At 37.3% G+C, this 27,940-nt stretch overlaps 5 protein-coding genes and 1 non-coding gene across 10 annotated transcripts; 2 read left to right on the top strand and 4 right to left on the bottom strand.

The window, feature by feature from the left end:
• Positions 1-700: 700 nt before the first annotated feature.
• On the bottom strand, positions 701-3,379 carry LOC131776502 (histamine H2 receptor-like). The gene has a single exon (XM_059092698.2). It carries the CDS (start codon positions 3,244-3,246, stop codon positions 2,254-2,256), a length of 993 nt encoding a protein of 330 aa, XP_058948681.2. The 5' UTR covers positions 3,247-3,379; the 3' UTR covers positions 701-2,253.
• Positions 3,380-3,648: 269 nt separating this feature from the next.
• LOC131776503 (WW domain-binding protein 4) lies at positions 3,649-8,326 on the bottom strand. Of its 2 annotated transcripts, none has more exons than XM_059092700.2 (10): positions 8,254-8,326; positions 8,111-8,183; positions 7,598-7,660; positions 7,176-7,247; positions 6,662-6,770; positions 6,351-6,461; positions 5,810-5,864; positions 5,601-5,655; positions 4,535-4,638; positions 3,649-4,174 (listed from the first exon to the last, which is right to left on the bottom strand). In XM_059092700.2, coding segments are annotated over exons 1-10 (855 nt in total). In that variant the 5' UTR covers positions 8,256-8,326; the 3' UTR covers positions 3,649-3,963. The 2 variants fall into 2 exon arrangements, with proteins under 2 accessions (XP_058948683.2, XP_058948682.2); XM_059092699.2 differs by having other exon boundaries at positions 3,652-4,174; positions 6,647-6,770.
• Positions 8,327-9,327: 1,001 nt separating this feature from the next.
• LOC131776510 (uncharacterized) lies at positions 9,328-13,105 on the top strand. Its single transcript, XR_010716157.1, has 3 exons — positions 9,328-9,783; positions 10,696-12,085; positions 12,458-13,105. It is a non-coding gene; the product is annotated as an uncharacterized protein (transcript).
• A 126-nt stretch (positions 13,106-13,231) lies between these two features.
• Positions 13,232-19,924, bottom strand: LOC131776491 (U3 small nucleolar RNA-associated protein 18 homolog). Of its 2 annotated transcripts, XM_059092678.2 has the most exons (14): positions 19,307-19,576; positions 18,786-18,964; positions 17,583-17,681; positions 17,335-17,393; positions 17,093-17,232; positions 16,638-16,721; positions 16,087-16,258; positions 15,800-15,900; positions 15,266-15,356; positions 15,041-15,164; positions 14,638-14,760; positions 14,316-14,364; positions 13,888-14,027; positions 13,232-13,734 (listed from the first exon to the last, which is right to left on the bottom strand). In XM_059092678.2, the coding sequence occupies exons 1-14, from the start codon at positions 19,517-19,519 to the stop codon at positions 13,710-13,712; spliced, it is 1,599 nt and encodes a 532-aa protein (XP_058948661.2). In that variant the 5' UTR covers positions 19,520-19,576; the 3' UTR covers positions 13,232-13,709. The 2 variants fall into 2 exon arrangements, with proteins under 2 accessions (XP_058948661.2, XP_066017233.1); XM_066161136.1 differs by lacking the exons at positions 13,232-13,734; positions 13,888-14,027; positions 14,316-14,364 and adding an exon at positions 19,906-19,924 and having other exon boundaries at positions 14,568-14,760; positions 19,307-19,536.
• On the top strand, positions 19,846-23,113 carry LOC131776492 (F-box/LRR-repeat protein 20). Of its 2 annotated transcripts, none has more exons than XM_059092680.2 (3): positions 19,846-20,712; positions 21,594-21,833; positions 22,254-23,113. In XM_059092680.2, the coding sequence occupies exons 1-3, from the start codon at positions 19,856-19,858 to the stop codon at positions 22,588-22,590; spliced, it is 1,434 nt and encodes a 477-aa protein (XP_058948663.2). In that variant the 5' UTR covers positions 19,846-19,855; the 3' UTR covers positions 22,591-23,113. The 2 variants fall into 2 exon arrangements, with proteins under 2 accessions (XP_058948663.2, XP_058948664.2); XM_059092681.2 differs by having other exon boundaries at positions 21,594-21,688; positions 22,254-22,474.
• LOC131776493 (uncharacterized) lies at positions 23,060-27,297 on the bottom strand. Of its 2 annotated transcripts, none has more exons than XM_059092682.2 (9): positions 27,245-27,297; positions 26,857-26,942; positions 26,178-26,279; positions 25,510-25,551; positions 25,021-25,146; positions 24,528-24,593; positions 23,980-24,014; positions 23,630-23,665; positions 23,060-23,256 (listed from the first exon to the last, which is right to left on the bottom strand). In XM_059092682.2, the coding sequence occupies exons 2-9, from the start codon at positions 26,921-26,923 to the stop codon at positions 23,182-23,184; spliced, it is 549 nt and encodes a 182-aa protein (XP_058948665.1). In that variant the 5' UTR covers positions 26,924-26,942; positions 27,245-27,297; the 3' UTR covers positions 23,060-23,181. The 2 variants fall into 2 exon arrangements, with proteins under 2 accessions (XP_058948665.1, XP_058948666.1); XM_059092683.2 differs by having other exon boundaries at positions 23,062-23,256; positions 26,229-26,279.
• Positions 27,298-27,940: the final 643 nt, after the last annotated feature.

Here is a 27,940-nt window from a genome sequence, read left to right as displayed (position 1 = left end):
ATTGTTAGGGTTCAAAATTGCTTTATGTGCATAGTTACACCGAATCTTTGGTTCATTATAAAGGTCAGTCCTGTGATTTTTACCAGACACATGCTAACTTCAGAAGTTTTCACACTTTTTTTGCAATTTCTTAGAGTTGTTGTTTTTAGGTTTTATCCACACAGAACTATGAAATGTGTAATATTGTAGAAAGTAGATTAGATATTTTTCTCTGCTATATTGAAATCCGCTCAGAGGCCTGCAATGAGCGCAACATGAATTGTATATATAAGTATATTTTGGTTTGCATTTGTTTTGAGTGATCGGTTAAGCATGAAAAAGATAAAAAGATTCGCCAGAGGGAATGTGCAAAGTAAATCACTTATTACGTTAATGTGCTTAACGCGCCCAGAGAGCAGTTAAGTCGCACCCTTCATGCTCATCAATTTAAGATGTTTGCGTTCTTTATATTGTTTTATCAAGTGGGTACTTTGTATCCTTAGTTTTTGCAATCATACCGTTTAAATAAACATACATTACACTCCGAGCAACTGCCAGTTTCGTCACTGGCAAATATGCAGACTTGTCGGATATTTTGAAATTGGGCTGGCTGCCTGTCAAAAATGACATGAACTAGAAATTGTGCAAACTCGCTTCCATTTTTTTTTTTTCACCAGCGAAAGCGGAAATAAACTTACAAGAATAATCAGCCATATTTAGTAAGAAAGCTGATCGTCGCTTTTAATGCCATAGCTAGTATTTGCATATAATTATATCAGTTAGCCATGGTCACCCTTTAAATATTTAAGGTAATCCTTAGATAGAAGCCTTAAATAATTTTTATATGCAAAATGCAGTTTGCAGTATTAGCAATTTTGTAATAATGATAGATTTTTAATTTAACTAGTCAGTAGTTTGTAGCATAGAAGAGCCGCCCCTCCGATGGATACGCTAATAAACCATTATTATTATTATTATTATTTTTACTATCATTATTAATAATGAAAGTTCTTCTGGTTCTGCGGAAAGGAGAGACCGCTAGGTCCAAGTGGGATTATGTTTCTATCAAAGTATATCTTTTTCACCAAACTATTTTGACAATAACTATCTTCAACAGTGTTTGAAATTTTGGTAAACTCCGTTTTGAAACTGATATGAAAATCGTTTAAAGTTATGCACTGCGTTAAGGAGCTTTGGTGCCGAACCAAACACGGGGCTGTCCCTTTTTTTAAGACTTCTGAACAGTTAATTATTCTTTAAGAGGGTTTCTTAAAGGTTGCTTAGTATTTCAGTTCAAGTTTTGCGCTGGTAATTTGTATTTTTCTGTATAATAAATTTTTGATTTTTCAATGAGAATAAATCGATATATCTGTGAGTTAGAGGTGGAGAATTTCAGACTTGGCAATCCAGACCTACACAATAAGTGGCCACTCACCATTTGTAATCTTGAAGAAAGATAATTCCTCCAGCTAGAGAGAGACCGTCGCAAACAAGCATGTCCTCCGATTCAGCGACTTAACAGCGAAACCAATTAATATCAAATATCACAGAAATTCATACCAGCACATAAACCTCTAATTTGCAATCCCATAAATTAAATTTCATTTGTACCGGCGTTTTTTCCTGAAAAGAAAATGTAATTCTCGGTTGTTAAAAAAGGGTACAGCCACCAGAATGGTTGGGGTTCAAGTTGTGATTTTACCACAGCAAAATTTGAACAGTGCCACTGTCATCTATTGCACCGTGTGATACAAAGTCAAATCTCCGATGACACTGAAGAATCGCTACTTTCAAGCGGTAACTGAATTATTTTTGGTTAAAATTTTCAATTTCGGTCGCGTGTACAGTTGTACGTGAGAGTATGCTGTTAAATCACGGAAAATTAGAAAAATGTGCTAATTCGATTTGAGGTTAAAAATTTAATTAAGGAGAAAAGTAATCCCGTTGCATTTGGGAGAATCAAACATAACTTCAACCAAGCAACGTAAATGGAATGCAACTACTACCGTTATGACGTCATAAAATGTGTGGTAGATCCTTAATGAACAACCTAATTTCTTCATGAATGTGGGACCCTCCAGAGTTCTCAGCTTATAATTCAAACTATTGTTACACGCTGTTTTTGATCATATTTCGAGATTGTTATCAACAATTTGTCCTCGCTAGTTAGGAGATTTAACATCTACCAGCACTTAACAACTAATTCAAACCCGTTTGTTCTGATCAGTCATCACCTTTCTACGCTTCAATTCTTGTCTAAGTCGCTTTATCGTTTTAAACGAGAAAATCGATTGTTCCACGAGCCCGTTTGTTTTTCTTTGAGGTAAGACAACACCTTAAACATTCGTAGAGGGCAGATCGGAAATCGCGCTTTCCCAGAACCAAAATGACTGGGTTGATCGCGGAGGCAGTGAATCTTGTGTAGTAAAACATGAAATACACTGCCCCAAAAGGTAATGACTCCAGAGTTTCACCGTCCTCCATAAGTTCCAGGATGAAGTATGGCGTCCAACAAATGAGGAACACGGCTAACATGCTTGCAAACACCACAGCGACTTTCCACTTCAATGCAACATTAGGGAACGTTTGGTTTTGGTTGTCGTCAAGAGAGCGGACCTTCCGTAGCTGTGCCTGTTTCTCCACTCTGTACAAGCGAACAAGAGCAAAAATACGTGTGTAGCAATAAACCATCGTAACCAACGGTACAGCGAGGAAGAGGATCATCACAACGATGGAGTAAATTCGGTGAACTCGAAGCTTGTGCTCATAATAATTGTCGTCCGGATAGATGATCCAAGACAGCTGAATAAGAGACACAAAGGCAGCACAGACCCAACAGGCGCATACCAGACAGACAGAAACTCTTTGCCTTGAGAGGGAATCATATCTTAAAGCGTGAACCACTGTGGCAAACAGATGCAACGTCAAAATAGTCAAATGCAGAACTGTAGAGACGGATACAAACCTCCAGAAGGCAGCGCTAGAGAGGCACCACGATGGAGTGTGAGTGACATTACAGGCCAGGTACAAAGGTATCCCTACCGCACCAGCCAAAAAATCACTCACTGCTAAGCTTGCTGATATACCATTGCTCACAGTTTGGAGTTTCTTTCTACGAAGAATCAGGATCAGAGCGGTGGCATTGGCGATGACTATCAATACTGCAACAATGACAGGATAGATATCAAAGTGGACAGAAAATCCGTTCATCAATTCTTCTTCCATCGTCTCGTTGCCATCATCTTTGAACTCCAAATCGCTCGCCATCGAATTATTCTGTGCTTTGTTTTCACTGTTTCGAGGGCGCTATTTATCACGTCAAGTACCAAGATATTTATGTTATGTTATCTCGTTGCTAAGCATCAATCTTACTTCACAGATTAGTTGACTTGTCCTAAGTAGATTAGGTGCGAGTGCTGTATCTCCTTGGCTGGTGTCAAAACCAAACAAGTTCTTTACTTTACAGATCTAATCACGCTCTCTTCAGCACTTCAGACAATTTTCCTAGGGTCAATCAGTTAATATCTTAAGTGCTGATGTGCCCTCTCGGCTTGGTCTAACAATAAGTATGCATCAAACTTTGTTTCCCTTTTCGAAATCTTCATGTAAGACGTAAATCTCATGCAATTTGTTTAAGCAAACTCAAACATTTATTAAGTCAAGAAGTATCAGAGGCTAGTCTGGGATACAAACGTTGTCAATAAACCCTTCTGGTGGGTATGATTCGCGTCTGTGTTTATAAACAATAATTGGTAATGCTTTTAAGGGGTTTGTCTCAGGTATTTGAGCATATCAAAGATAACCTAGCCTGCTTGTATAGGTAGATCTAAGCCCTTAGCAGCATATTATAATACCAATATGATCTTCTCATCCCACGGTGGATCCGTTATCACTAGACATTCAGTCTGTGTATTAATTGACAGACGTAATTTATTGCTGATTCTTCATAGTTCCTTGACAGTTTAATGGGATCAAAATCGAGTATCAGCTGGCCTTATTAGGATCTGTTTGTCGAATGTTCCTCTTTTTCTCAGGGTTGAGTTTACGTTTCTTGAAGGCGACTTCGTTTCCGTCGCCAACTGAACGGAAAGTAATTTTTGGAGTTGATCGTTCTTTGAATTTTACTACGGTCGGGTTTGGTTCGATTGTTGTGGTTTGTTGAGTCTCGCTTTCGCTGGCAGAAGCAATCTTCGCCCTGCAAAGAGAAGGAATTCTTCTGCTTCCATATATATCATTGAATACACATTGATAACTGTCACATTTAGGACTTAAACAGATCAGTATTTGAAAGAGCTTCATAGAATCAATGAGGACTAAAGGAAGATGAATATTAAGCGTCACTCGTATTTCAGAAGGTAATTTGGAGCCTATTCTGGAGAGGCGAGTGAACAATTCCAATTGGTTTCATTTCTGAATCTGTTTGGCTTTAGAGTTGGAGCCCAGACTCCCTCTTTTTACAACTCCTACAGCCTCAAAATTAGAGTCTAGCTATCCACTGTCACAAGCTATCGCAAAGATGACACAATGAAGAATGGCTGACCAACATAACACTTACGTTTGGGGAGGAGGTTCGAATGTCTGGACAGTTGTCCATTGTCCATATGGAGAGTTCTTTACTTGTTTCTTTTCCTCTCTCTGAACTTGATTCTCTTCTATTTTCTGTGTGGAAAAAGGCAAATTTCGAAAATAATCTCAGAACATGGTATAATTAAGGGAAAGATATCAGTGAGTAAAGCAAAAGTCACCATAAGACTTGCCCACAATTAAAAGAAATGATTGATAGTTTGATTTGCGGTTGATAACAAACAAGGCAATGATCCTTGCAATTGAAGTGCAATTAAAGAAATGGCATCAAAAAATACAGATTTTAATGTGATTTGAACACACACCTCCCAGACACTAATTGAGTGCCACCACCAACTAAGCCAAAATGGTATCTTTTGGGAGTAAGGATAATTTTAGATGGCTCTTTGCTTGCGTAAAGGGACCTGCTCACAGTTAAATACAATAAATCATATTTGGAACTGTGGATGATATCGAGGAACAATGTGTTATAAACCTGATCACATTAAATAATTATTTGCCAAGGACAAAGTGAGTATTGTTGACTGATTCCAAAGAAGGTATAGTGATTTTGTTAGAAATTCACTGAGCCTGGAGAAGGAAATAATTTCAAGAACTATCACTCACTCACAGCTGATCATCAAAGCAATTGCATTTCCTTCAGTCAAGTCAGCAACATTGGACATAATGTGCAGAGGCCATTTTGAAAATAAGTGCTTCAGTATTTATAATAATCACCTCAGATGGGGAGGTTATGGTAAGATATTACATAATCCTTGACCAATGGGAAAGTGTCTTGTTTTTATAACCACCTCTGCCATTTAAATAAATTCATGTAGTGATAGCATTGTCAAAACTGAAACACAATTAAGTTTAATTCTCAATTTATTTGATGAGAAATCATGGATGGTTAGTGGAAATTACAGTATGTAGTTTCTGAGCCGGAAAATGGATTTGTTTAAGGAGTCAATTATGGCTGAACAGACAAGCAGAGTGTTAATTTGCTTTCAACCAACTACATGCATATTATTCTGGACAGTGTTTAGTACAATACCTACATTTTGAGAGTTTGTCTGATCCTCTTTGCTCGGTGCTTTATCTTCCTTGGCATTTCTTGGGCGGATATAGGAGATACATGTATGATAATGACAATTAATAGCAAAAAATGATTAACACATTTCTAACTTCATACAGAAGTCTATCACCAAGTCAGATAGAAAAAAATGATCATTTATAAGTACAAAAGTTTATTAATTAGCTATCGTACCTCATGTCCTGATTTGATGGAGTCGATAAGCAACTGGGGGATTCCCACTGAGATGCTGAGGATCAAAATCAAGCAATACATTCAGTCAATCAGTCACAATCAGGAAGTCAATCATTCAATCTGTCAATCAGTCAGTCCATCAATCAATCTGTCAATCAACCAGTCAGTCCATCAATCAATCTGTCAATCAACCAGTCAGTCCATCAATCAATCTGTCAATCAACCATTCAATCAGTCATTCCATCAATCCATCAATCAAACAATCAGTCAACCAATCACTCCAAAACTTAAGGAATCATTCTTGTGGTCAATGAATCATGAATTGTAAAATTAAGAAATCAATCCTATCAATAATAAATCCATAAATTTAGTAGTCATTTTATCTCAACATTTACGGTTTGCACTATATATTTCTGAACCCATCAACCAGTTTTTGCCAACTTGAACTGATCATTGTTGGGCTTTGACACTACATTTAAGTATTGTTTGATACATCTAGCACCTTCTTAAAAAAAGACAATTCTTAATATGGATTGTTCACCTTGTGTAGCTGTGTTGTAATAATAGTAATAGCCTTCTGGTGCTTGAGCAATGTTCCAACCATGGTTGCAATGCATAGTGGGTGTTTGTCCCTCATAAGAAATCACACATCCTATAAACAGACAATTGAGGCCTATAGTTATGTTACTACACCTTTCTCAACAATCTTATAAAAAAGTTGTTCATCAAGAAACAATCCCTCACTAAAAAAAACCTCAGCTTTTGTAAATCTATGGCCCATCCTGATGGGACATTACACTTGGGTTTCTGAGGAGAGTGTTGCACATGGGTTCTTACCAACAGAGCTTTCACCTTTGGAACAAGTTTCATTTGCTTGTGTTTTTTGTGACTCTGTGTTCGATTCAGGCTTTGATTTTGATGGCTCAATGTGTAAGTCTTTCTCATACGCCTTCAGTGCTGCCTATTGGAGATAACATGACATAATTGAAATCTAAAACAACACTAGTTTAACAGCCTCAAAGATGGCAATCATGCAGTAGGAAATACATTTCCAAGTACTGTCTACAGATTGGATGGTAAGTGAAGATTGAAACAGGACACTTTTTATAATCAATGGATTAATACCTCTATTTATGTTGTTTAAGCACATCCTTGTTTTTAGCATGAAAACCAGCCTTTACAGCTATTTAAGCTCTGTGGGAGCAATTTTTCAGTCAAGAAATCTTAACAATTAATATGTGCAGTGAGATCAAAGGAAATTGGAAATAAGAAGATGTGATTCAAGTATTCTGATCAAGTAATTGTCTTAAGGTCTGGTACATATAAGCTACTTTGCAGGAATTCAGAGCATATCTATGTTACATACTGCTTCAATGGCTTCTAAATCCATCAGTAGTTGTTTCTGGGCCTGAGAGGTTTCTTTGCCTTTCTTCTGAACCTGGTGAGCAGAGCAAAGAAAAGTCCAACAGCAGCTCTGTGTTCTAATCAGCTCTTTCATATGAAATATTGGCAGGATTTAAGGCAAGGAAGTTTCAAAAACAAAGACAAGCAACAACAAACAGTATACCTGAAGAAGGAAGAGATTAACCCTTCCATTTCTTCCTGATAGTGGACTGCTTTTAGCAAGGAGGAATTTTAATGAGTGCACAAGTTTTTATACCTCAGTGTTTGTCACTTGAGCATTTCTATATAAGTAAATAGGCTTTCAAAGAGTACAAGAACAAAGATTTATCCTCAGGAGATTCAGAGGGTAAAATCATGGAAACAAACACACAACATCTCCCTTACCTCTTGAATTCTTTTCTGTACATTTTCTTTGTGTTTCTTACCCCTCTCATGAAACTCTATACTCTACAAATTTCCAAAGAGAAGAAACTTTCTTTCAGCTCTCAGCCTCACAGAGAAGAGGACAAGAAAACAGAACCTATTGTGTGGGCACCCCTCTATGACAATTTTTTAATACAAGACAAGTGTAAAAAAACACTTTTTTTAAACTAGAAAGCATCCGTTGTCAGTCGTAATCTGACGAAACAAATTTAAACACTGGTTACGAAGGTAGAATAAAACTGTATATGCCTTTTTAGGGCATTGATGTTGATCCTGACGTTGTGAAGTCAAATAATTGAGATATAGAAGTTAACATCACTTTCACACAGGCTATACAGACTTTTTCATGGGTCTCATCAAACAATTCCATGTATAATCAGGACGACTGTAATGTTCCTTTTCTTTTATTCACCAAGACTACGATTTAAACAAATGATTCTTCAAGCTTTTAATTAGTCGTATACTAAATCTTACTGCTTTGTTGTCAGTGATCCAGCACTTGCAAAACTCGCACATTTTTTTGGGTTGCGACTTCCAGTACTCTGCCCTAAAGAGAAACACAAATTTTGAAGATATTACCCCATTAGCTCTTAACTTAAATAACTTCACTAGCTTACATCTGGAATAAAATTCCCTCAAGTTATGGTCCACCAAACCACAGTTAAGATGGTGCCATTGAGCTGTCTTGGTATATACTTCATATAAAAACAGTGACTGAAAATATTGTTCGTATATGCTACAGTCAATTATGACCACTAATGACCAATCAACACAGTCTAGAGGAAGTCTATAGCAGGTACAGCCATCCACACTGCAGATAGCTGAATGACTTGAATATACTACAGACAGCGTAGATACTATTATGTACTGTAAAAAATCGTGAATACTCTTATCTGCTGTAGACATTTTAGATAGCTGTATCTTATCTAGGTGGTGTGGACAGCTTTATACACCGAGGTACATCTTACCCAGTGTCCGATAGTTGTACGAATTGTTTACGATTTAGATTACTAAACCAAAGACGTCTCTACGAAACCGATTCGTGAGACTTATTGCTATGATTCCGATCGTCGTGAAAATAAGAACAGGCGTAATATCTTTGCTGCTTTTCAGACGAACGGAGGCAGATGCGAGGAACATTCTGTGAATAAATAAACGGAGAAACGACTTGCCTATTTCCCCATTTTTTTTTTACAACAGAAAGAAAAACAGTATTAAAGTTCACGTGGCAGAAAAATATTTTATTCACCTATCTTAAACTACTGTCATAAACTGAATTTACATACACCCCGCGCAAGATTTTTGACATCTATTCATGAATCTATTGATTCTTTGAAAGAAAGCGAATCTATAATTGTAAAGCAATATTCTAAGCTCAAAGGAGTAGTTTAACCAGCCCGGGGCTGAACTTAGCTAAGCTGATACAAACAGAAAAGAAACACACTTAAGATCAAGTTAGTATCACCCCCTTTCCAGTAGGATTTAAATTTTTCAAAATGGAAGATCTCGATGTAGTTGTCACACAACTTCTGTTTTATAAACAATGACAAATGACCCCTACCGACAGTTTGATTCTTCTGTTAAATACCTTAAGCAAACATTCAATGCACGAAAAATAACATGCAAACTTTAAGTTTTTGGGCTTAAATTATCTCAGAGGTCACAATAAGAGAGGCATATGAAGCGCAAACTTGAACTAAACACCAAATCCCACCGCCATCGAATGGAGCCCAAACTAAGCATCATCGCTTCCTTGATCCTTTTATTGTTATTTTTAAACCAGTCACAATTGATAATCGCGAAGAGTCCGTCTCGTAAGACACAGCCAACCAAGCATGGAGAGGTGTACCGCGCAAAGAGTCAGATCGATTCTCTGATTTACAAATTAACACTCGATTTAAACACCTCTAATGAAAAGAAAAATCTAGCCACCGTCATGCAAAAAGATGCCGAAAAATTATCTCGAATTGCCGAAGATGAAATCGCCTTATTGAAACCAGTGCAGCGTCTTTTGGATCAACTAGTGAAGGGAAATGCTTCAGGTGGAAATCAAAGCTGTTTTTGCGGCATTCGTGGTGGTAAAACAGCAATAAACATTGCGACAAAAAGCTCTCCTCTGCCTAAACATTACACTATAACTGTACAAGGTAAGTAAAAAATTTAATTCCTCAAATCGTGCCATATCATCAAATAAATCATCTGTATTATATCCGTTTAAAAGTTTTGGACTCGGTGATACAACAGTAAGTTGATTGATCCAGAAACTTTCGACATCAGATACCGAAACTTTAATTTATTATTTTTAGTTATTCTAGATACATTATCTCTATAAATTGTTAAATTGCAGCTCTTAAATATTACCATTCCAAATTTCAGTGTTTTGAATGAACTTCACTTCGAGTTTAGCACGATCTCAAATACGGTCTAGTAGCGATTTTCTAATCACAAAAAAATATTTATCTTTTTTCGATGAAGATTGCTTGAGTATTGAGAGGGTTGAGAATGCTGTTGAGTCCCAAATCATAAAATATTATCATGACTTTTCAGTTAATCCTTTAACTCCCATGAGTGACCAAGACAGAATTTCTCCTAACAATATCAATCAGATAAGGGGTGAGAGTAAAGAAAAATATAAATTTGGGGATAATTAGTTGATCCCATACTAAATTCTTAGAACTAACACTATAAGAATTGTATAGTTGACAGTAAGGAGAATTACAAATTGAATCTGGGAGTTAGAGGGTTAAAGTCAAAATTTCACCTGCACGTGTGGGTTGGTTATGATTTCCGAAATACAAAGGGGTTACGATTTTTAAAAACAATGAAATCCAATAAATTTCTTAAGGGGGTCAGCGGTACGGCTTAAGGACTGATGAATCTTGAAATACCGTTCAAAACTGAAACCATTTTTCGACCTTTCGGTGACTGATTTCTTGTGCAGGTAAATAGGTCAATAGAAAGAAGACCTTATTTTTCATCGAAACCTTCCAAAAGAGAAATATTGTAGAAATTGATTTTGTTGGCATTAAACTTTGGCTTTGTTTTGAATTGGTCTCCAGTTAACCATCGTGCACTGATTGATCGAGGATTAACACGTGACAATGGAGATGACCTACAAGTCTACTACCATGCTAACGGACAGCAACCGGTTCAAATAGACCGTGTTCTTAGTGGTCTGGGGACAAAGTCAGCCACAGTCCACTTTAGACTGCAGGCTCGTATGTCAGCCAACACCATTGATGATATCTCTTACTCTTTAATGCTTGGTGATGCAGTCAGCGGAAGTGTTATGGATAACCCTAGACGGGTGTATGCGTTTTATGATGATTTCACGAGCCCTGCCCTAAAGAAGGACTGGGTGAAGAACAATTACGGCAAATGGACTGTGCAAAATGGACGGTTGCTTGGCGATACCATGGCTATTAAGGGAAGAGATTATATAGAGGTCGCATTGTATCTCAAGTCGGGATTTTCTTGGAGAGATATTGAAGTGGAGCTTGACATGATGGAGACTGGGAGTAGAAAAAGTTGTCCTGGACCACTGTTGCGTGTGGCCAATGTTCAACACAGTAAGACCACAGCGTGGTGGTTTGAGTACTGTCCATATAACACTTTTACCTTACGTTAAGGCCTCAACGCAATAACAAAGATGGTGGCTGGAAATACAACAGCAAACTGTCCAGAGCCTTTGCGCTTCATACTTGGTTTCATTTTAAGTACCAAGTGCTTGGCGACCGATTCTCACAATGGCAGGATGGTAAACTCGTACATAACAATGTAAAAGTCAGCAATGATTGGAACATACCGGGTGGAACGTTTGGCCTGGGTTGTCACACTTCTCCAAACAACTGTAAAACAATCTATGACAACATTAAAATCAGATTCCTGGTTGCTGGTCCTCCAAATATCACTCTCGGAAACTTTGAACCCATTCGTCTCAGTCAAACCAGTATCCTGGGTACAAAGAACCTTCCCGCTGACTCCTGCAAACAAATTCATGATGCAAGTCTAGCAAATAACAAACCGCGCGTCAAGAATGGAGTTTACTGGATAAAGACTGATCTGCAAGGAAGCTCTTTAGTGCAGACTTACTGTGACATGGCCAATGGAGGCTGGACTCTTGTGGGAAAGATCAGTGGCAAAGTTGGCAACATCTACAAGACTTGGCTTGTGTCTAACCACAACACTGCAGCACTGAAAACTCCAAAAATCACTAAACATAAAGATTTTGGCTGCATGGATGCTCGCAGTCTGGCTGTTGAAGCAGCTTCCACGATTCTGTTGTCCAGTGGCGAGAGGATGGATGGCTTGGGAAGCAAGTGGGTTATGTGGAGACTGCCGGGAAACAGAGAAAAAGAAAAGTTTTGGAATCATGCTATTGGTAAATCCGCTGTGCAGGAGGCCGTTGTGACACCTGTACTGGTGCATGCATGGAATGGAAACAAAAAGGTACCTAAGAACGCCTTTTATTTTAAACTGTTTTAAAGGCGTTTTATTCACAGCAGCTTTGGTCTTGAATTAGACGTGTGTCCTTAGAATACACAAAACACGCATCAGGTGAAGTTTTCTGCCGTAGAACTCTCCAAAAATTTCCACCGTAATCAATATTTCGAGAAAATGAAAGATACGGCAGCAGTTTGTCTCAGTCGTCTAATTCTGTTGATTTATTAGTTATAAGACTGTGACATAATCCGTTAAGCTCGTCTTTGAAATTGTCATAGGTTTTAACAAAAGGCGTTGGTAAAAGTAGCTTGGAGCCCTAAATTGTACCACAACCTATTCATCATTCTGAACTTTCAATTTTCTTTCTATTGTCCATAGATCTGTTATCAAAACGAGTTTGGGATAATGCCTTATTCTCTTCATGGAGGATCGTATCCCTACACGTCTCTCAAACACGGAGGCGGAATTTTGGCTGTGAACGACTACTGTATGGCTGTGGGTGTCAACACTAAGGGTTCTCTGGCGCACGGCTGGAGAAATAATGGCCATGCTAACGATTGTCCAAGCAGCGTTTCTGATTGGCCCAACAAGTCGTACAAACACGGTTCCCCTTATCTAACGGTGTGGCTCAAGTGACTATGGCAACGACCTCCGTATAGAAGGTCGTGGTGATTTTTTTGCTTCACCGTGGAATCTATATGAGTCTAGTTTATGTTAAAGTTCCTCGGGTCTTTATATGGATCAGATTCAATCAAGTTTCGTAGGGTAATGCACAAAGTATAGAATATAGGTAGGTCTAGCATAAGCACAAGTTACTCGAGACATTTTTAAGGACAAATCCATCAATAGAAGTGGGTTTTATCACTTTTCCGTTTCCAAGTCATTTGACACTTTTGCCGTTGTTTCTCTCGCTGTTGTTTTCTTTTAAAGCTTTGCTTATAGTTTTAGAGTTTGTCACTTGTACCTGTGTTGTTTAAGTTTTTGAAAACAATCATAAAAAAATAATAAAATGGTGTTGGGTGTAAACTGTAAGTGCAGACCCTTCCTCTCTTTCTTACCACCAAAATATATTTCTCGGAAAAAAATTGGAAAATGATGCACTCCTCGACACACTGGACGAACTGGCGAACATATTTTACACACAACCCTGTGTCTCAGTTAGGAACAGATTTATTTTATCTGATGGAATTCTAGAAGTAAACAATATGGCACCTACCTTGAAAATAAAAAGGGTGCCACTAGTAATAAGACATCTAAGTACTTCATTTGTTATTTTTCAGACAGTTAAAATTCAAAATATAGCAAAAAAAATCGAAATACGCACAATTTGTCAGGCACAAACAGAGTTCAATGAGGCAAATATTCTGTGAGCTGTTTTGACGGTTAAAAATTGCAGTTATATTCCAAAAATTACGATTGTTGAAATAACCAGGCCGACGCCGTGATAACACTGGAGACCTATCAACCGCGTTACACATCCCTTCTGAGTGATCACAGGGAAACGCCCAGTGTGCAATCAGCTTTTGACAACGACCACGTGATCGACTAACTGCACGTGCACTGCAGCACTGCCCGTGATGGACCCGCTCAACTAACGTCATGATGAATGGGACTATGGACGTCGTGCATGCTATGAGTCTGTGAAATGATTCAATCTGAAAAAAAAATCCAAATTTAAAACACACTTAAATCTAACCGCTTATAACTTTAAGCCAATGAGAGGACTGGTAACAGGTGTCTGCACTATATTAAGATTGCAAAGCAAAATGCGTGCCAAAACTAAGATGCAAGCGTGACAGTAATGATACCTGTACAGTAACGCTTTGCCTCTGTCGTTACCGATGGAAAGATATCCACTGTTTGGAGAAAAGTCGAATGCATTTACGTATCTGAGTGAAGTACGGGACGTGGGCCAGTTGGAGAAAACGGAAAGTGAAGGAAGATGAACCTGAAAAACAACAAAGAAAAGCAAAAAAAGTAACTGATAAAAATTTTCCGCCAACAGACTATCTTTTGGTTTTCATGCCTCAAAATGTTTCCAAGGATGCTGCACTGTGACGGAATCTGTGTTTTGAAATTTACGCTAAATTTTCAGTTAATTTATTAACTTTTTACGCCTTGTAAGATGAAGATTTCTAGAAATCTTTCCACCTTTTTAAATCTTGATCTCTTCCATACGTTTTTTTTTTAATTCTATAACATACTTCTCTACGGCGTTATACGAAAAAGTAGTTACCATTTTAAACAAATCTTTTCTCGCTCTTGAAGACATCGCCAAGATCTCGCTGCGTATATAAAAGCAGGAAATGATTAATATAGTACATGAGGGAAAATATGAGTAAATTTGGTGAAAAAAAAAAGGTAGCATAGAGTGTTACTTTTTGACGGGAAGGGTCTGAAGTTCGAATTTTTTTTTGTGCCCTTTCCTGTCACAGGTGATTAATATGTTTCCTTAGAATTCAGATTGTCATTTCACTGCAAACTATTAAGTTGGAGTTTCTGCTCAGGACAAACAGATGCAATTCTTGATCAAAGTGGTTGAAATGCTGAAAACTTGCCTTGTAGAATTAAAAGCAACGTTGTTGATGCTTGTAGTCAAATTCATGATGGCCTTTAATGGCTTTGGTTGCGTCTGATCTAAACGTTGATTGTCATAGATGTTTACAACACCGCTATCAGATCTGCAATAGAAAAAAGTACAGGTTTACCTTGCACCAATGCTGATCAGCAGCCAATTTGTTTTAAGCATATGCATATGCAATGGAGAAGGCCTTGACAAGGCTTGTACCCATGCCTCCCTGATAATCGTTGGGTGCTACTACCCACTAGACTACAAAGCCTTATGTTTTGGAACCAGGCAAATTCCTTTGAGTTCTTGGTTCCCCAAAGTGGAACTTAGTCTCAAATAGAACACAAAACAAATCATATAATATTTGACCTGTGATTAATATGCACACCCACCCGCAAGCTAAGTACTGTCCATCTCTGGATGCTGCCAGTGAGGTGGAGTTGAGACACCCTTCGTCTCTGAACTTATGCACACAGCTACGAGTGTTCATGTCCCAAATATACACTTCTCCATCATCTGTGCGAATGAATGAGAAGAAATCATCAGTTTAGGGAAATATGCATTATCACATACATGTAAATGTACATTTGTGGAGACAATAACTACACGGGAACTACCTCCTGCTGTAAACATACGAGATCCATCAGCATTAAAAGCTACTGACTGCACTGAGCCATTCATCTTCAAGTTTCCAATCCACTGTTTTGTCTAAATAAAAAATGAAGCAAAATTTACAATGTAAACAGCAAGTAAGTCACCAATAAAGGAGTAATCAGATATGGCCTGAAGTTCTTTTCCACAGATTTTCATAAAATTCACATAGTGATGCTTATAGTCCTACACCCCTAAATTCCAACAGATTTTAGTAAATAAATATGTAACTTCTCACAAATTCAAAAGCAAACAAGATACGAGAAAAAACAGTCTCATCAAAAGAAAATTATCTTCAACAAACCAAAAGCATATGTACAGGGGCTGAGGGAGGACATCCATCATATAATGGCAGTTTAAGCTTAGGTTTAAGTAATCACCGCAATAATGACAGGAACTCTTATGACAAATTTATTAATTTTTGGTAAAGTCTTTGTGATTGGTCACAGTGCCTTAGCCGACCTCATACATGTAGATTGATCGTACGGTAGGAGACTTACCTTGCTTGAAAGAAGAATTATGTAGCCATTGGTACCAAGAAAAATAAGATGTTTCCCATCTGGTGAAACATGAAATTTATCAAAATATCTCTCCTCTCTACCTGCAAAGAACAAATCATATACACAATAGGACCTTCCATTTATTACACAACATTTTCACAAAAAAAATTTTATACTTATTGATTAAAATCTCACCTGAATTTGACTTGATTTGTAGTTTCACAGTCTTAAAAAACTTTTTGAAATAAATACTAAGCCAATGGTTGTATATGACAAATCATCAATACCTCTTATTTCAGGAATTTTTATCACTTCTCCCTTGATCATGTCATAGACATAAAATGACCTTCTCTGTGAGGCCAAGATAACCTGTTCACCATCTGAACTGAAGTGAGCTGTGTGAATGGGAAACCTTTCAAGAAATACACTCTGAAGTTTTGGATTTGTCTGTCCATCTATCTGATGATGACATAAAAACATTGTATTATATGTGTGTGAGCAAAACTGTATACATGTCTATACAAATGAAGTAAAACCTGATTAAACACTGTAAAAAAGAGTTTTTTTTTAATTTTTTTGCTTCATTTGGAAGAATGACTAGGAAAGGTGGATGTACAGAGGTCAACATTCCAACTCCAGTTAAGGGGTCCAACTCCAATTCAAGAACTCTCTCAGTGCCTCTGGAAAATTGCACAATTAAATTGTTGTCTGTTCAAGATAAAGAATCACTCCTGAAACTTTAGCTTTGAGCTGAAACTTTGTAAGTGAGTGGTTTGAATACCCAGCCAAAATAAATTTAATAACCTGACAGACAAAAATGAAATACAAAATTGTTTACCTGGAAAAGATCTAGTGTTTTGTTGAAGCCTGCAGTGAGAAGAACCTTGGCACTTGGGTGGAATTCCACACACTGTAAAGTTGCCTGTTAAGAGACAAAAGGGGCCTGATATGTTATACAGAAAATGCCACACTGTGTATGATGATCAGCATTTTAGGTTTGGTCCAGATTGCCTATCAGCATGTGGTGTTGGCTAGCTTAAGTAACAAGTTCTTGTCTTAAATCTGTATTAATTTTTTATTAGCTATCTGGATTAGTAAGTTTTTTTTAGCATTATAAAACCACAACAAACTCTGATTCTAAGGTGAAGGAAAGGGTAGCCAACAGTCTGTATATCTAATACACATACAATGAAATAAATATTGTGACACCTGACAACAAACAAAAATTAAACATCACATTAATACATCAATTCAACATCAAAGGTGCATTTGAATGTTTCATATTTCACTTACATTTGACGGTTTTTCAATATTTGCATCTTTGATTCTTTTGATGTCAAGAATACCATGGGGAAGATTATTTGCTTTTTTAGTCAGAAGATTTCCTGCTCGCTGTAGTATCAAGTCTTCCTCTTCATCTTCGCTAAGAGAATCTTTGATACAAAGTATAAAACAAAAAAATTAACCATTATCTTGTGGATAATCTCAAAACTCTATCAAAATAATAACACATCGTAAGAGCTCTTTCATAATACCTTTCCTCTTCTTTTTGTCCAGGTCTGCCCAACTTGCATCACCATATATTTTCTGAAACCTATGTTTGGAGTAAAACAGATGGTTGTCAAGTATTGAAACCTTTCAGCACTAACTTGTAGCTTCATTTAGTTAAAAAAAGAAAATTGTCACTCCTAACACTAGTAAGAGTATGGAGAATAAAAAATTGTGGATAGTTTAGACTATAAGTTAACTAGAAAACTCAGTTAACTAAAAAAAATCAACTTACTGTTGTTTCAGCTTTTGAGTATATTTTTTCCCTGTAATAACTGTCTCATCTTCGGTATCCCGTAACTTTTTTAAACGTGACATTGATGTGATCTCGATTCTACAAAACAATAAGCAATGATAAAATAAGCTACTGATGGTACACTCTATTGAACAACATTGAACCAATCTAAGGACCACATTTAGATATCTTGTGTCACTTCGCTGTACAAAGAATGCTTTTGAACATTATATGATCTTTTGTTTTCTTAAAATGTAGCCTTGTTTCGTTTTGATTGCCTGATTATAAAATATCCTTTTGGCCAGCCACACAAAGAGTTATTTCAGTTTAGTTTCCTTTATGTCATAGAAGTATATTAGGCCTTTTTTCACGCAAACATTTTAGTTTTAAGGAGTTGTCCCTGGAGCAAAGAGGAGTTTTATAAGAGTCTTTCAGAGTTTTTTTACAACTTGGAGTTCATTCCCGGAGCCAAGATCAGACGTAAGTCACAATCGTAAGTTGTGTTTTCTGTCGTCAGATTTGTAGTTTAGCTCGTTTCCTTAGCTTAGACAGATCGTGCATTCCTTTTAGTTTTCACTGCAAGTGTTGTAACAAGTCGGCTAGCCTGATTACATGATTTAGTCCAATAAACGTGTGTAAGAGTCTGCTGTCCATCCTGTACTCCACTGTGGTTGACCTGGCGGACCCAATTACACTGCACCCTGTGTCTGCCGTGCTGGGAACATGACATCTTGTATGTATTTTAAGCCAAGATTTAAAAGTTGAGGGAAATATTTTTATGGAGCAAGTACATAGCAAACAGGCCCCTTTCTCACTCAGTATGACTAGAATGGCCCAATGGCCTGTCAGTGAAAAGTATAGTTACATTACTCTGAATGCAATGTACTAAAAAACATGAAATACATGAATCCTTCTACTAAGTGTGAAAGAGAAAAGAGGTACTTTGTTCTCAAAGAATGAGCAAGGTCTACATTTTGATGGCTCAGTGACTCGTCAGCTTGTAAGTAAGACTTGATGCTTAAAGAACATGAAAGATAAACATTTTGATGGCTTGATAGCTCATTAGCTGCCCAGTAGTTGCATCCATTTGAATTTGATTAAATTCAGCCACCAAGCCATGCAATTCATTCAGTGAAGCACTTCCAAAAGTGGCCCTTTAATCAACAGTTATTGCCATTATTATTTAACATACTCCCTCAGTACCTCTCTTCATCATCAGCTTCATCTTCCCACACTGGCTTTCGCTCCTTGGTGATTTCTTTATCATTCTTTTTAGTAATATAGTGGAGTTCATTATCATCATCATCATCATCATCGTCATCGTCATCATCATCATCATCATCACTGTCACTGTCACTTTGATCTTCGTCATCGTCATCATCCTTGTTAATATAAGTGTTATTTTCAATACATGTACATTTGGTAGGTTGACAAGCACGTTCGTAAGGCATCCCAGCTCGTTAAACAAAGAGCAAACGTAAGATGCAGATTCTTTTACCGAGTGCCGCAAAGCTATATCATTGTCTGAAAAAATGTCCACTCAAGGCAAGCCTTTACGTGTCGATTTTCACATTTCTATAACGATAATCAGCATTGACACTTCTAGAGTGGGAATTTCAAGGCTATATATAACCTTTAATTTAATGTGTATGATACTGAGTAAGCCACATGCAACAATTGACATTAATAGCACATATCCACAATAAATAAGATGTTATTTTCACCTCGTCATTTGAACTAAAAGCAACTCGATCTTCGGCCAAGTCCTTCTCAATTTCTTTAATCACATCGCCTTCACCTCCAAACACTAGTCTTTCCAAAGTTCTCTCAGCTTCGTCATCTTCGGTCTCAGAAGCCAGGGTCTGTTTCTTTACTTTAAAAGGTGTCTTTTCAGAGCCTTTTTTCCCAAGGTGGCTTTGAACTTTTCTTTTTAGCATCTCAAAGTATGTTGTTACTAAAGAAAAACAGCTGAAAAATCAGGTTCAAAAGCCAAATTTTACACACGCGGAGTCAACGATCAGCGGTTTCTGTCAACTCGCTAATGGTGTGTTATATACAAATAATACTGTGTTTTCTCTCTTTCTATTCTCTCTTCTATTTCTTTCTTAAATCAAAAAATATTCTGACAGGATACTTAGAAAATAAAATTCAGAATTCAAAGCTTTTTTGGATAGCAACATTCATTTTTACCCTTCCTTTGGTATATTTTCCTATTCGTGCATGTTACATGATACTGTTGACACTTCTTCTGTGCAAATTTCTCCAAATTGATCATGGATTCCGGAGTCGACTTGGAAGCTTTTGAAGAGCTGGCGAGACTTACCGCAGACCTTGCGGTAGACAACTCAGAAGATGAGTTTGAGGATGAAGACATCGAAGAGACTCTTTTGTTGGAAGAACTTCCCACTAAAAAATTTCTGGAGCAATCAGTGTTAAAACAGCGCGAAGATAACATCTGTCCATTTGACATTCTTCCAGAGGAAATCATTCTCAGAATATTTTCATTCTTTACCCTTAGTGAATTGTGTAGACATGTGGCCCCAATTTGCAAAATGTGGCTACATTATTCCAGGTGTCCACTTTTACGACAGAAACTTTCATTCTGGGAAAGTAGCCGAGAAAGATCTCTTGAAGAGATTAACGACATTATCCAATCGAATTTTACTCTTCTCAGAGACCTCTGCCTTCAGCCGAGGATGGAATTGACGTTACACGGCTGTAGATTGTTGGCACAATCATGCCCTCATCTGCAGACACTTTCTTTGTCTTTTTGTAGTCAAGTCAACAAACCGATTATCGATCAATTTGTCACGTTTTGCCCAAAGTTACGTGACCTTAACCTAGCAGGATGTGGCGTGACTGATCAGTGTTTGGATGGCCTGAACAAGGTACCCCTGAGGAAATTCAACGCCTCTCATTGCACTAAGCTTACAGACGATGGACTTAAGTTTCTTTCAACAGAGTGCCATCAACTTTGTCACCTGAATTTTGATGGAATTCAGTGGATCACTCATGATGCAATTACAGTGCTGGTGGAAAATTGCTATAGACGTCTTGAGTATCTCTGGCTTGATGGCGAAAACATGACTGATTGTACTGTTCAACTAATTGGGAAATGCTACCATTTGAAGTAAGAGGACATTTTGAATATGTGATTGGAACAAGTTGACTGTGCTCTTAATTTAGGTAATAAAGTCCTTGTCTCAGCATCCAAACAGACCGGATATGAATGGAAGTCGTAATACTTGTCATCCACACAAGCTTGGTGATCAACTGTTATTATGATTCAATTTGTTTCAACTATTTGATTATCTCAGATATTTTCCCTAGGTTAACTTAACAATGGCTTCACAATGACATTGAAGCATTGGTTACTTTCACTACTTTTACCCTATCGAGTGATTGATGCTAAACTCAATTTAACTCCTAGAAGTTATTGACATGAAACTTCTCCCTGTAATATTCATACATTATTCAGCAAACAGGAAATAAGAATATTCAAACTTATCAGGTAGAAGCTGCCATCCTTATTTAGCACCAAGCTTTCATAACTAATTCACAAGGAAATGTGTGGCAGTCAGAGAGGAAAATTAACAATAAGATCTTGGGAATTAAAGGGTTAAAAGAAGATTCGTATGAAGTTTTGTGGGAGAATCAGGGGCCTGACACAGTGAATGCACGGGACTCTTGATATTAGACCTGACCAGGTCATGTTGTTGTTCCTGGTCATGGAACTTTCCACTCACTGTGACTCTCTTTACTCAGGAATACAAACAGGTAGCAGTAATCTCTCCTCTCTCCCAAGAACCTGACGAAATGCTGGGGTCATCTGCAATGGTCTAGCCATTCATATGAAAGGAGGGGGGGGGGGAGGTTGGTGATATTCTTCATCACCTTATGCTATGGAGACCAAGTAAAGCCGCAATGTGTAGTGAGCTACCTGCCTCAAGTGCAGACTGGATACTAAGTTTTTAAGCTCAATGACACTGACTGTTTTTGATGAATTTTCAGATGTTTGGGTCTGTCGTTTTGTACCTCACTAACTGACCAATCGCTGGAATATGTGCAGAACATGAAAAATCTTGCATCACTAACGTTGAAAAAAGGTACAGAGTTTTCTGCCAAAGCTTTAAAAGAACTTTTTGAACATCTTCATCCACAAAATTCAGGTAGTGCTACTGGCTTATTCCATGTCAATGTCGCAGAGTGTACAAACCTTAATGATGAAGCTGTAAGCTCGCTTGCTGAAAGGTAATGTAGAGTAGATTGTCATGGTGATTATAATTGTTAAATTTTGAAAAATTTTAGCTGTGACTTTAAATACATGTAAACTATATTTTACACTTAAGATTATTACTCTTTCAAAACATGAAGTACAACAAACTAATTTTTTTAATATAAGCCCTTGAAGCTTTAAAGTTTTTTTTTCAGTTATTAGCATTGATTTCTGTGGTACCTTGCTTTGAATAGTGATGTTGTTCAATCTCAATTCTGACACTTCCATCTGATTTTAACAAGTCTGTTTGAAACTGGACAGGTGCATCTGATTTTGGATGTTTTCATTTGATCTTTAAAAGGATAGCTTTGTTAAATTATTAAACTTATCAAAGGTCATAATTTTCTTTTAATATTTGGGCAGCCTAATCATGTCCTTTTATATTTTTCAAACAGCTGCAGAAATCTGCAAAGCATTGATATCTCCTGGTGTTGGGAAGTTACTGATGTTGGCCTTGCACATGTGATCAACAAATGTCACCAAATGATTGATATGAACATCTGTGGTGCTAAAGACTTTCGTGGAAATCCATTAAAGAAAATACCACAGCAAATGCCTAGATTAAGACGACTTGATGCATCACAATGCAATCTGGTGCCAGATGAATTATTGGATGAACTTGTGTCAATAATGCCACAAATGACTGTTATTAATTATTATGGCGAGGAAGTTCTTCCACCGAAATATATTAGTGAGACCCATATAGTTAAGGTTGGGACATGGTTTAAATGACAGCAATATTATGAGTAACCTCAGTTGATTATCTGGTTTCTAAGCTTTCAAAATACAACTTGGGAACAGGCTATCATACTGAAGGGTTCTTGTCTATTTGGTGTTGTTTGACTGTTTCTTATGGCAATTGAACAAGATCAGGTGTTGATTTTATGAACAGGTACTTGAGTTTTTGTGAAATGCTTGTTCTGTTCAGCAATCTTTGCTTTGAGATGGGAGCTTATCAGATCTATCTCATGGTTACCTTCCTCCTCCCCCACCCCTCAGTATTTCATTCAGTTTCCAAGTCAATTCACTGGTATTTGGAGAGAGGCAATGTGTCTATTGTAGCTTCTTACCCAAGAACACAACACAGTGACCTGGTTGGGTCTTGATCGTGGACCTTTCCATTAGAATGATGCAAAAAATGCAATATACATAAAAGGGTAAAGATTGAACCACAACAAACCTCTCCGAAAAAACTGAAAATGAAACTAACCCCTGAAGTTTGTGTGATACACTCAATTTTTATTGTCACTAACAGTTAACCACTAGATGACAGTGAAGCATTTTAAAAACTTTCAGAAGTTTCACATGTATGCTGCCATCAGCTTAATCACTTCTACCAGCATGGCTGTTTCTTTCCAGAAAGCCTGTGATCAGAGTTTTACACTCTGGGGGAGTATCCTGCCCAATGTAAAAAAAAAAACAAAACAAAACAAGACAAAGAAAATTAAGGATAACTTGAAGGTTACCTAACCCCTTTCAAACTTAGGTGTGAAACTTAGTAATGTCTCCACACAATATCAATACATTGTTAACCAAGGGGGCACAGCACAACAGTTTCTCTAGAAACTTACCCCCTTCATAATGGATGACACACAGTCTGGGCTTTGTCTATTGCACTCAAGACTGACCTCACAAGGCCATGTAGTATCTCACTCATGATGAAATCTTTCATAAAATTTTAATAGCAACGCCGGAGAAGGAGGATTGTGATTTTTTTCTTGAGAATAGTTGGGTTTGAAGGCATAGAAACTTAGCTGTAGGCCCCACTTACCTTCTTATATGCTTCAAACGGTAGCATCACATCTCCCTGAAAGATGAAAATGTTTCCACAGTGATTCACCTTAGTAATAGTTTACTCAAACTACTGGAAGGTTTATTGTTAAGAAAATCAGTTATGCAAACCAAATGCTTTTGTTGGCTGGTTACGATGAACAGCTTGCAATGAAGCTGAGAATATTTGGAGGACTTTCTTTGACAACTTTTACGAATGGCTGAAACATCATCGGCTCGTTGTGTTCAAGTTTCTTATTATATAATTGGGGGAATGATGATCTATTGGCTGACAATGTGATCACGGTTACAAACTAGGCTGCTGGTTATTTTTAAAGCACTGTAACTCACTTTGCTGCCATGTGGATTTACTCTGTATATATAGCCTGTGGATTGGAGAAGAAAATATTCAGTGAGATGCCATCTATTACGGAACATTTACTTACATATGATGATTTAGGCATTATTAAAAAATAATCTAAAATAGCGTGAAAAACATTTATAGTATCCTTAACTAATTTGGTAAAGAAGACCCTCATTTGATGCCTATAAATCATCAATAAAAATTTTAACTTAAAAAGATCATTAAAGTTGCACACATTGACAACGTAGCTACCCGCGAAGTCAAATATTAGGAATCATTAAGTACTAGTGGTGTCTATGATGGGTTATCCTTGAGAAACACAGAAAGACCCAAGATTAACATTGCTTCTTAAAAATGTTCGACAGTGTCCCACTAGGCAAGCTCTTTTTAATTTATTTTTCGTTAATGTGACTTGGATATTCTCTCGGCATGATGTTTACGTGACGTTTTTTGAGGTGATAGATTAGCCTGTTCCGCCTTGCGTCATCGTTGGGTGTATGTTGTAAAAAGCACAAGGAAGCCTGCTTGATGTTACCGCGATAAGTCAGATTGGCTGCCATTTTCTCCGCCCTCTCCACTTTCTTTTCCTCTGGAGGGTCACCTGTGAATCAGTTAGCCGGATTCAGGCTATATATGTTGGACATTGACATTTTTACATCAAATGCTTGTAAAAAGATGGATGCGGCTGAGGTTGTTTTAAGGGAGCTACAAAAGAACCTTCTTGTGAAGTTTGTAATGGTTTCTTTGCAGCGATGGAAACTCAGTTCTTCATCGCTTAGTTTTTAAAGTATGCTGGTTTTAAAAAAACAAACACACTAGAGGGGCTTGACATATTTCTACTTATGGTGAATATTGATTTTTTAGTTAAGTATAAAAGCATTGTCAAACTAGTGAGGTTCACGACGTTGTGAAAATCCCAATCTAACAGGATTCTTTATCGTTGCCAGTTTACGACTGCATTGCAAGCACGTTATAATTTTAACTGGCATCCGGTACAATTAAACTGACATAGAAACTTTTTAACCAACCTTTTGTATCTATTTCGCCATCAGCAAGCTCTTTTCCAGCCGTAACAATCTCATTGTTAAACTGGATATTTTCTCGTGCGTGTTTAGCGAACTTTTGTGCCGCAGGTGTTAAAAACCTCCTACAAACTGTGGTCCAAAAAAACTTACACAGTTAAAAGATTTAAACCTCCCCTAATTTGAAAATTAAATAAAAGAATAATTTTGTGCTTTAAAAAAATTAAAATAATTCGTGATGTGTTATTTTCCACCTTAAGTAAAAGGAATATATCTGGAATATTTATTTCTGTCGCGATAAAAAAGATAATGTTCAAATTATTCAGGTAGAGCACCGACCCGCAAATTTTGAATAAAAGATCAAGCAGTCCTCCCAGAGAAAAATTGGAAGACCAAACTCGACCTGAAGTAAAGAGTTTTACACTGGCACCTCGTATCTGTACACCCACCTCCCATCAGAAATATCAACTGCTTAATGGCGGATAATCATAGTACCTTTTGCCTCTTGAACCAACTTCATCAATTCATTTTTACAAGCTGTAGAAAACAAACAAATAGAAAAACAAAGAAGATAAACATAAAACCTTACTTTACACTGGAGAAGAGGGAACAGTTGTGTGCTGTACCCAGTCCATCACGATGACGACATTTTGCCTTTAATCAGCACAAATTCCCAATTTAGTCCTCCAATTCTGGTTAAAAAAATAATACTCTTCATTCCTGAGAGTTGTACCCGTGACCTCAAATTGATGTGAAATTACTATTTAAAAAGAGTTTTTATATTTTGTTTGTGTAAGCATCTGTATAACTTACACACCAACCCGTAGTGTGCAATGTAATGAATTAGATAACAGAAAACCATCCTGTCTTTCACTTTATGTAAAAAAAGCAAACATAATCGTGCATGCAGCTTGAGACGAAGCCTGAACAACAGACAGTCCTGATTTTGGTTTTACCGTTTACTTTCCTCTTTCTCGTTCTTTTTAGGTGCTGTAAAACAACAACTTCCTCGAAAACTACCAACCAAAAAACTCAATCGTGAGAGCAAAGTAATCCGTGGACTTAATATGGCGTTGCGGCTTAAATGTGCTCAAACGTGTCTGAGCTTTTTGTAGCTTGGATTAGTTTCAAAATTGTGAAAGATATTGTATTTAATATTTCACCTGCCCAAGGAGCATAGGAACGCAAAGCATGAGAAGCCGGCATGTTTTTACCTGGTTCCTCTTGTGGTATTTCCTGTCTCTCGTTGATATATGTATCCAGATCTGCTGTCCAAAAAAATGACATAAAAAAACTTAAGGAAATTAAAGTACCTTAAATACGCAGTTGTAAACTGAAAACTTCGGTAGCATTTGTAATAAATGCAATTGATGGCCTGGAAAAGTATCTTCTTAAGTTACAATATAACTTCCAACTGACTCTCCTTTGTTTTATGTCCCTGACCTAAACATGAAAAATAAATTTTCTTTAACTGCATGGCTGCCTGGTATTTTAAAGTCTTAGGTAATTTTGTGTCGCCCGCACCCCAATACTTAAATTTTTCCTTTCGTATAATATCATAAACGCTTCCCTAATAAAGTTATTTGGCCACTTTTATCCATTTCGAGTCATCTTTGCTATGACTAGCAAATTGTGCACTCGACAAGTCTTTCTGAGATAAGCCCCTTGATTCCAAGACTGGAATTTCAGCTTTTTGAGCGAGACTCATGAAAATGTACTGGTGTGGATGATGTCAAACGTGGTTTGAGTAGAGAAAATCTTCACTGACGTGACTGTCTATTGTCTAACTGCCTTTTGCCTTCATAGCTACAAGTATCATGGTAAGAATTTACACCTTCATACCCGCTGGAGCAGATTGGACTGTAAGAGAAACTGTCAACAGAACTACGGCAAAGATGGCTGCCCCCATGATAATCTTTGGACAATTCCTAAGTTGACATGAAATATTTTAGTTCAAGTAAGCCCGGTTCGTACCTGGAAAAGTCTATGTCCAGTGTGGGGGAGTGGGTAGGTCAGTGAATCGACAGGCTGGAATACGTGTACGTTTTACACTTACAATAAATTCAAGAAGATAAATCAGGTATTTGCTGTTTTGTTTAAAGGAGGTGTCGCACTCTTCTGAAATTCTTCAACTGAAACTTTGAAGTAGTGACCATTTGTCCATTTTTTTTACCCGAAATTGTCACCTACCCCGAATTTTATTAGTCGTAAATTTCTTTCCAATACTGACCTTTGTTGTAGTAAAAGAGAGGTTTCCTTCTTCACTCGATCGATTTGTAATGATATGACTCCTGCAAGAGGTTTAAAAATGTCTTATAGTATTGTCCTGCATAAAAATCTACTAGGGGAGGAAATTGGAGACGAAACAATAAAAATATATATTTATAATTCTTTGTGCCGATTAGCTATCGTGGTGGAGGTCTTTTTCACAAAAGAACTTGACGCTATAACAGGCTTATTAATTGTTGAATAGAGATCGATGAGGGAGGTTTCAATCTTATCAGTTTTAGCGTGGGACCAGAATCTTTGAAAACTTTATGTAGCAGACAGTATTTGCACTACAAAGTTATTTTTTTATTAGACCTAAAACAGCATGTTACCCTCTATGAACAATTACTTAATTTGTGGCCAATAAAAATAGTGAATGAAATACGAAAAACCTTAGCAGGGTTCTTTGCGAATGTGAGATTAATTTTCTATGCCATAAGGATAAACCAGTTCTGATACATCTATTGCTGGCTGGCAGCTGGCAGTTGTAGAAAGCAAAGATTAGGTAACATTATGATATTAGATGAATGTTCTGTTCCCTCGAAGGATGATGAAAAACAGTGATGTTGATTTGCTCGAAAGAAAGGTAAGAAAGAAAATAAAGAGACTCTTGAATGTTTTAAAATGGTTTTAAATCCAAATTTACCATCGCCGAGGT

Source organism: Pocillopora verrucosa, chromosome 14 (assembly GCF_036669915.1).
Source record: "Pocillopora verrucosa isolate sample1 chromosome 14, ASM3666991v2, whole genome shotgun sequence".
Taxonomy (NCBI): Eukaryota; Metazoa; Cnidaria; class Anthozoa; order Scleractinia; family Pocilloporidae; genus Pocillopora; species Pocillopora verrucosa.
The sequence above is the reverse complement of the archived record's forward strand: the minus strand, read 5'-3'. Positions and strand labels throughout refer to the sequence as shown.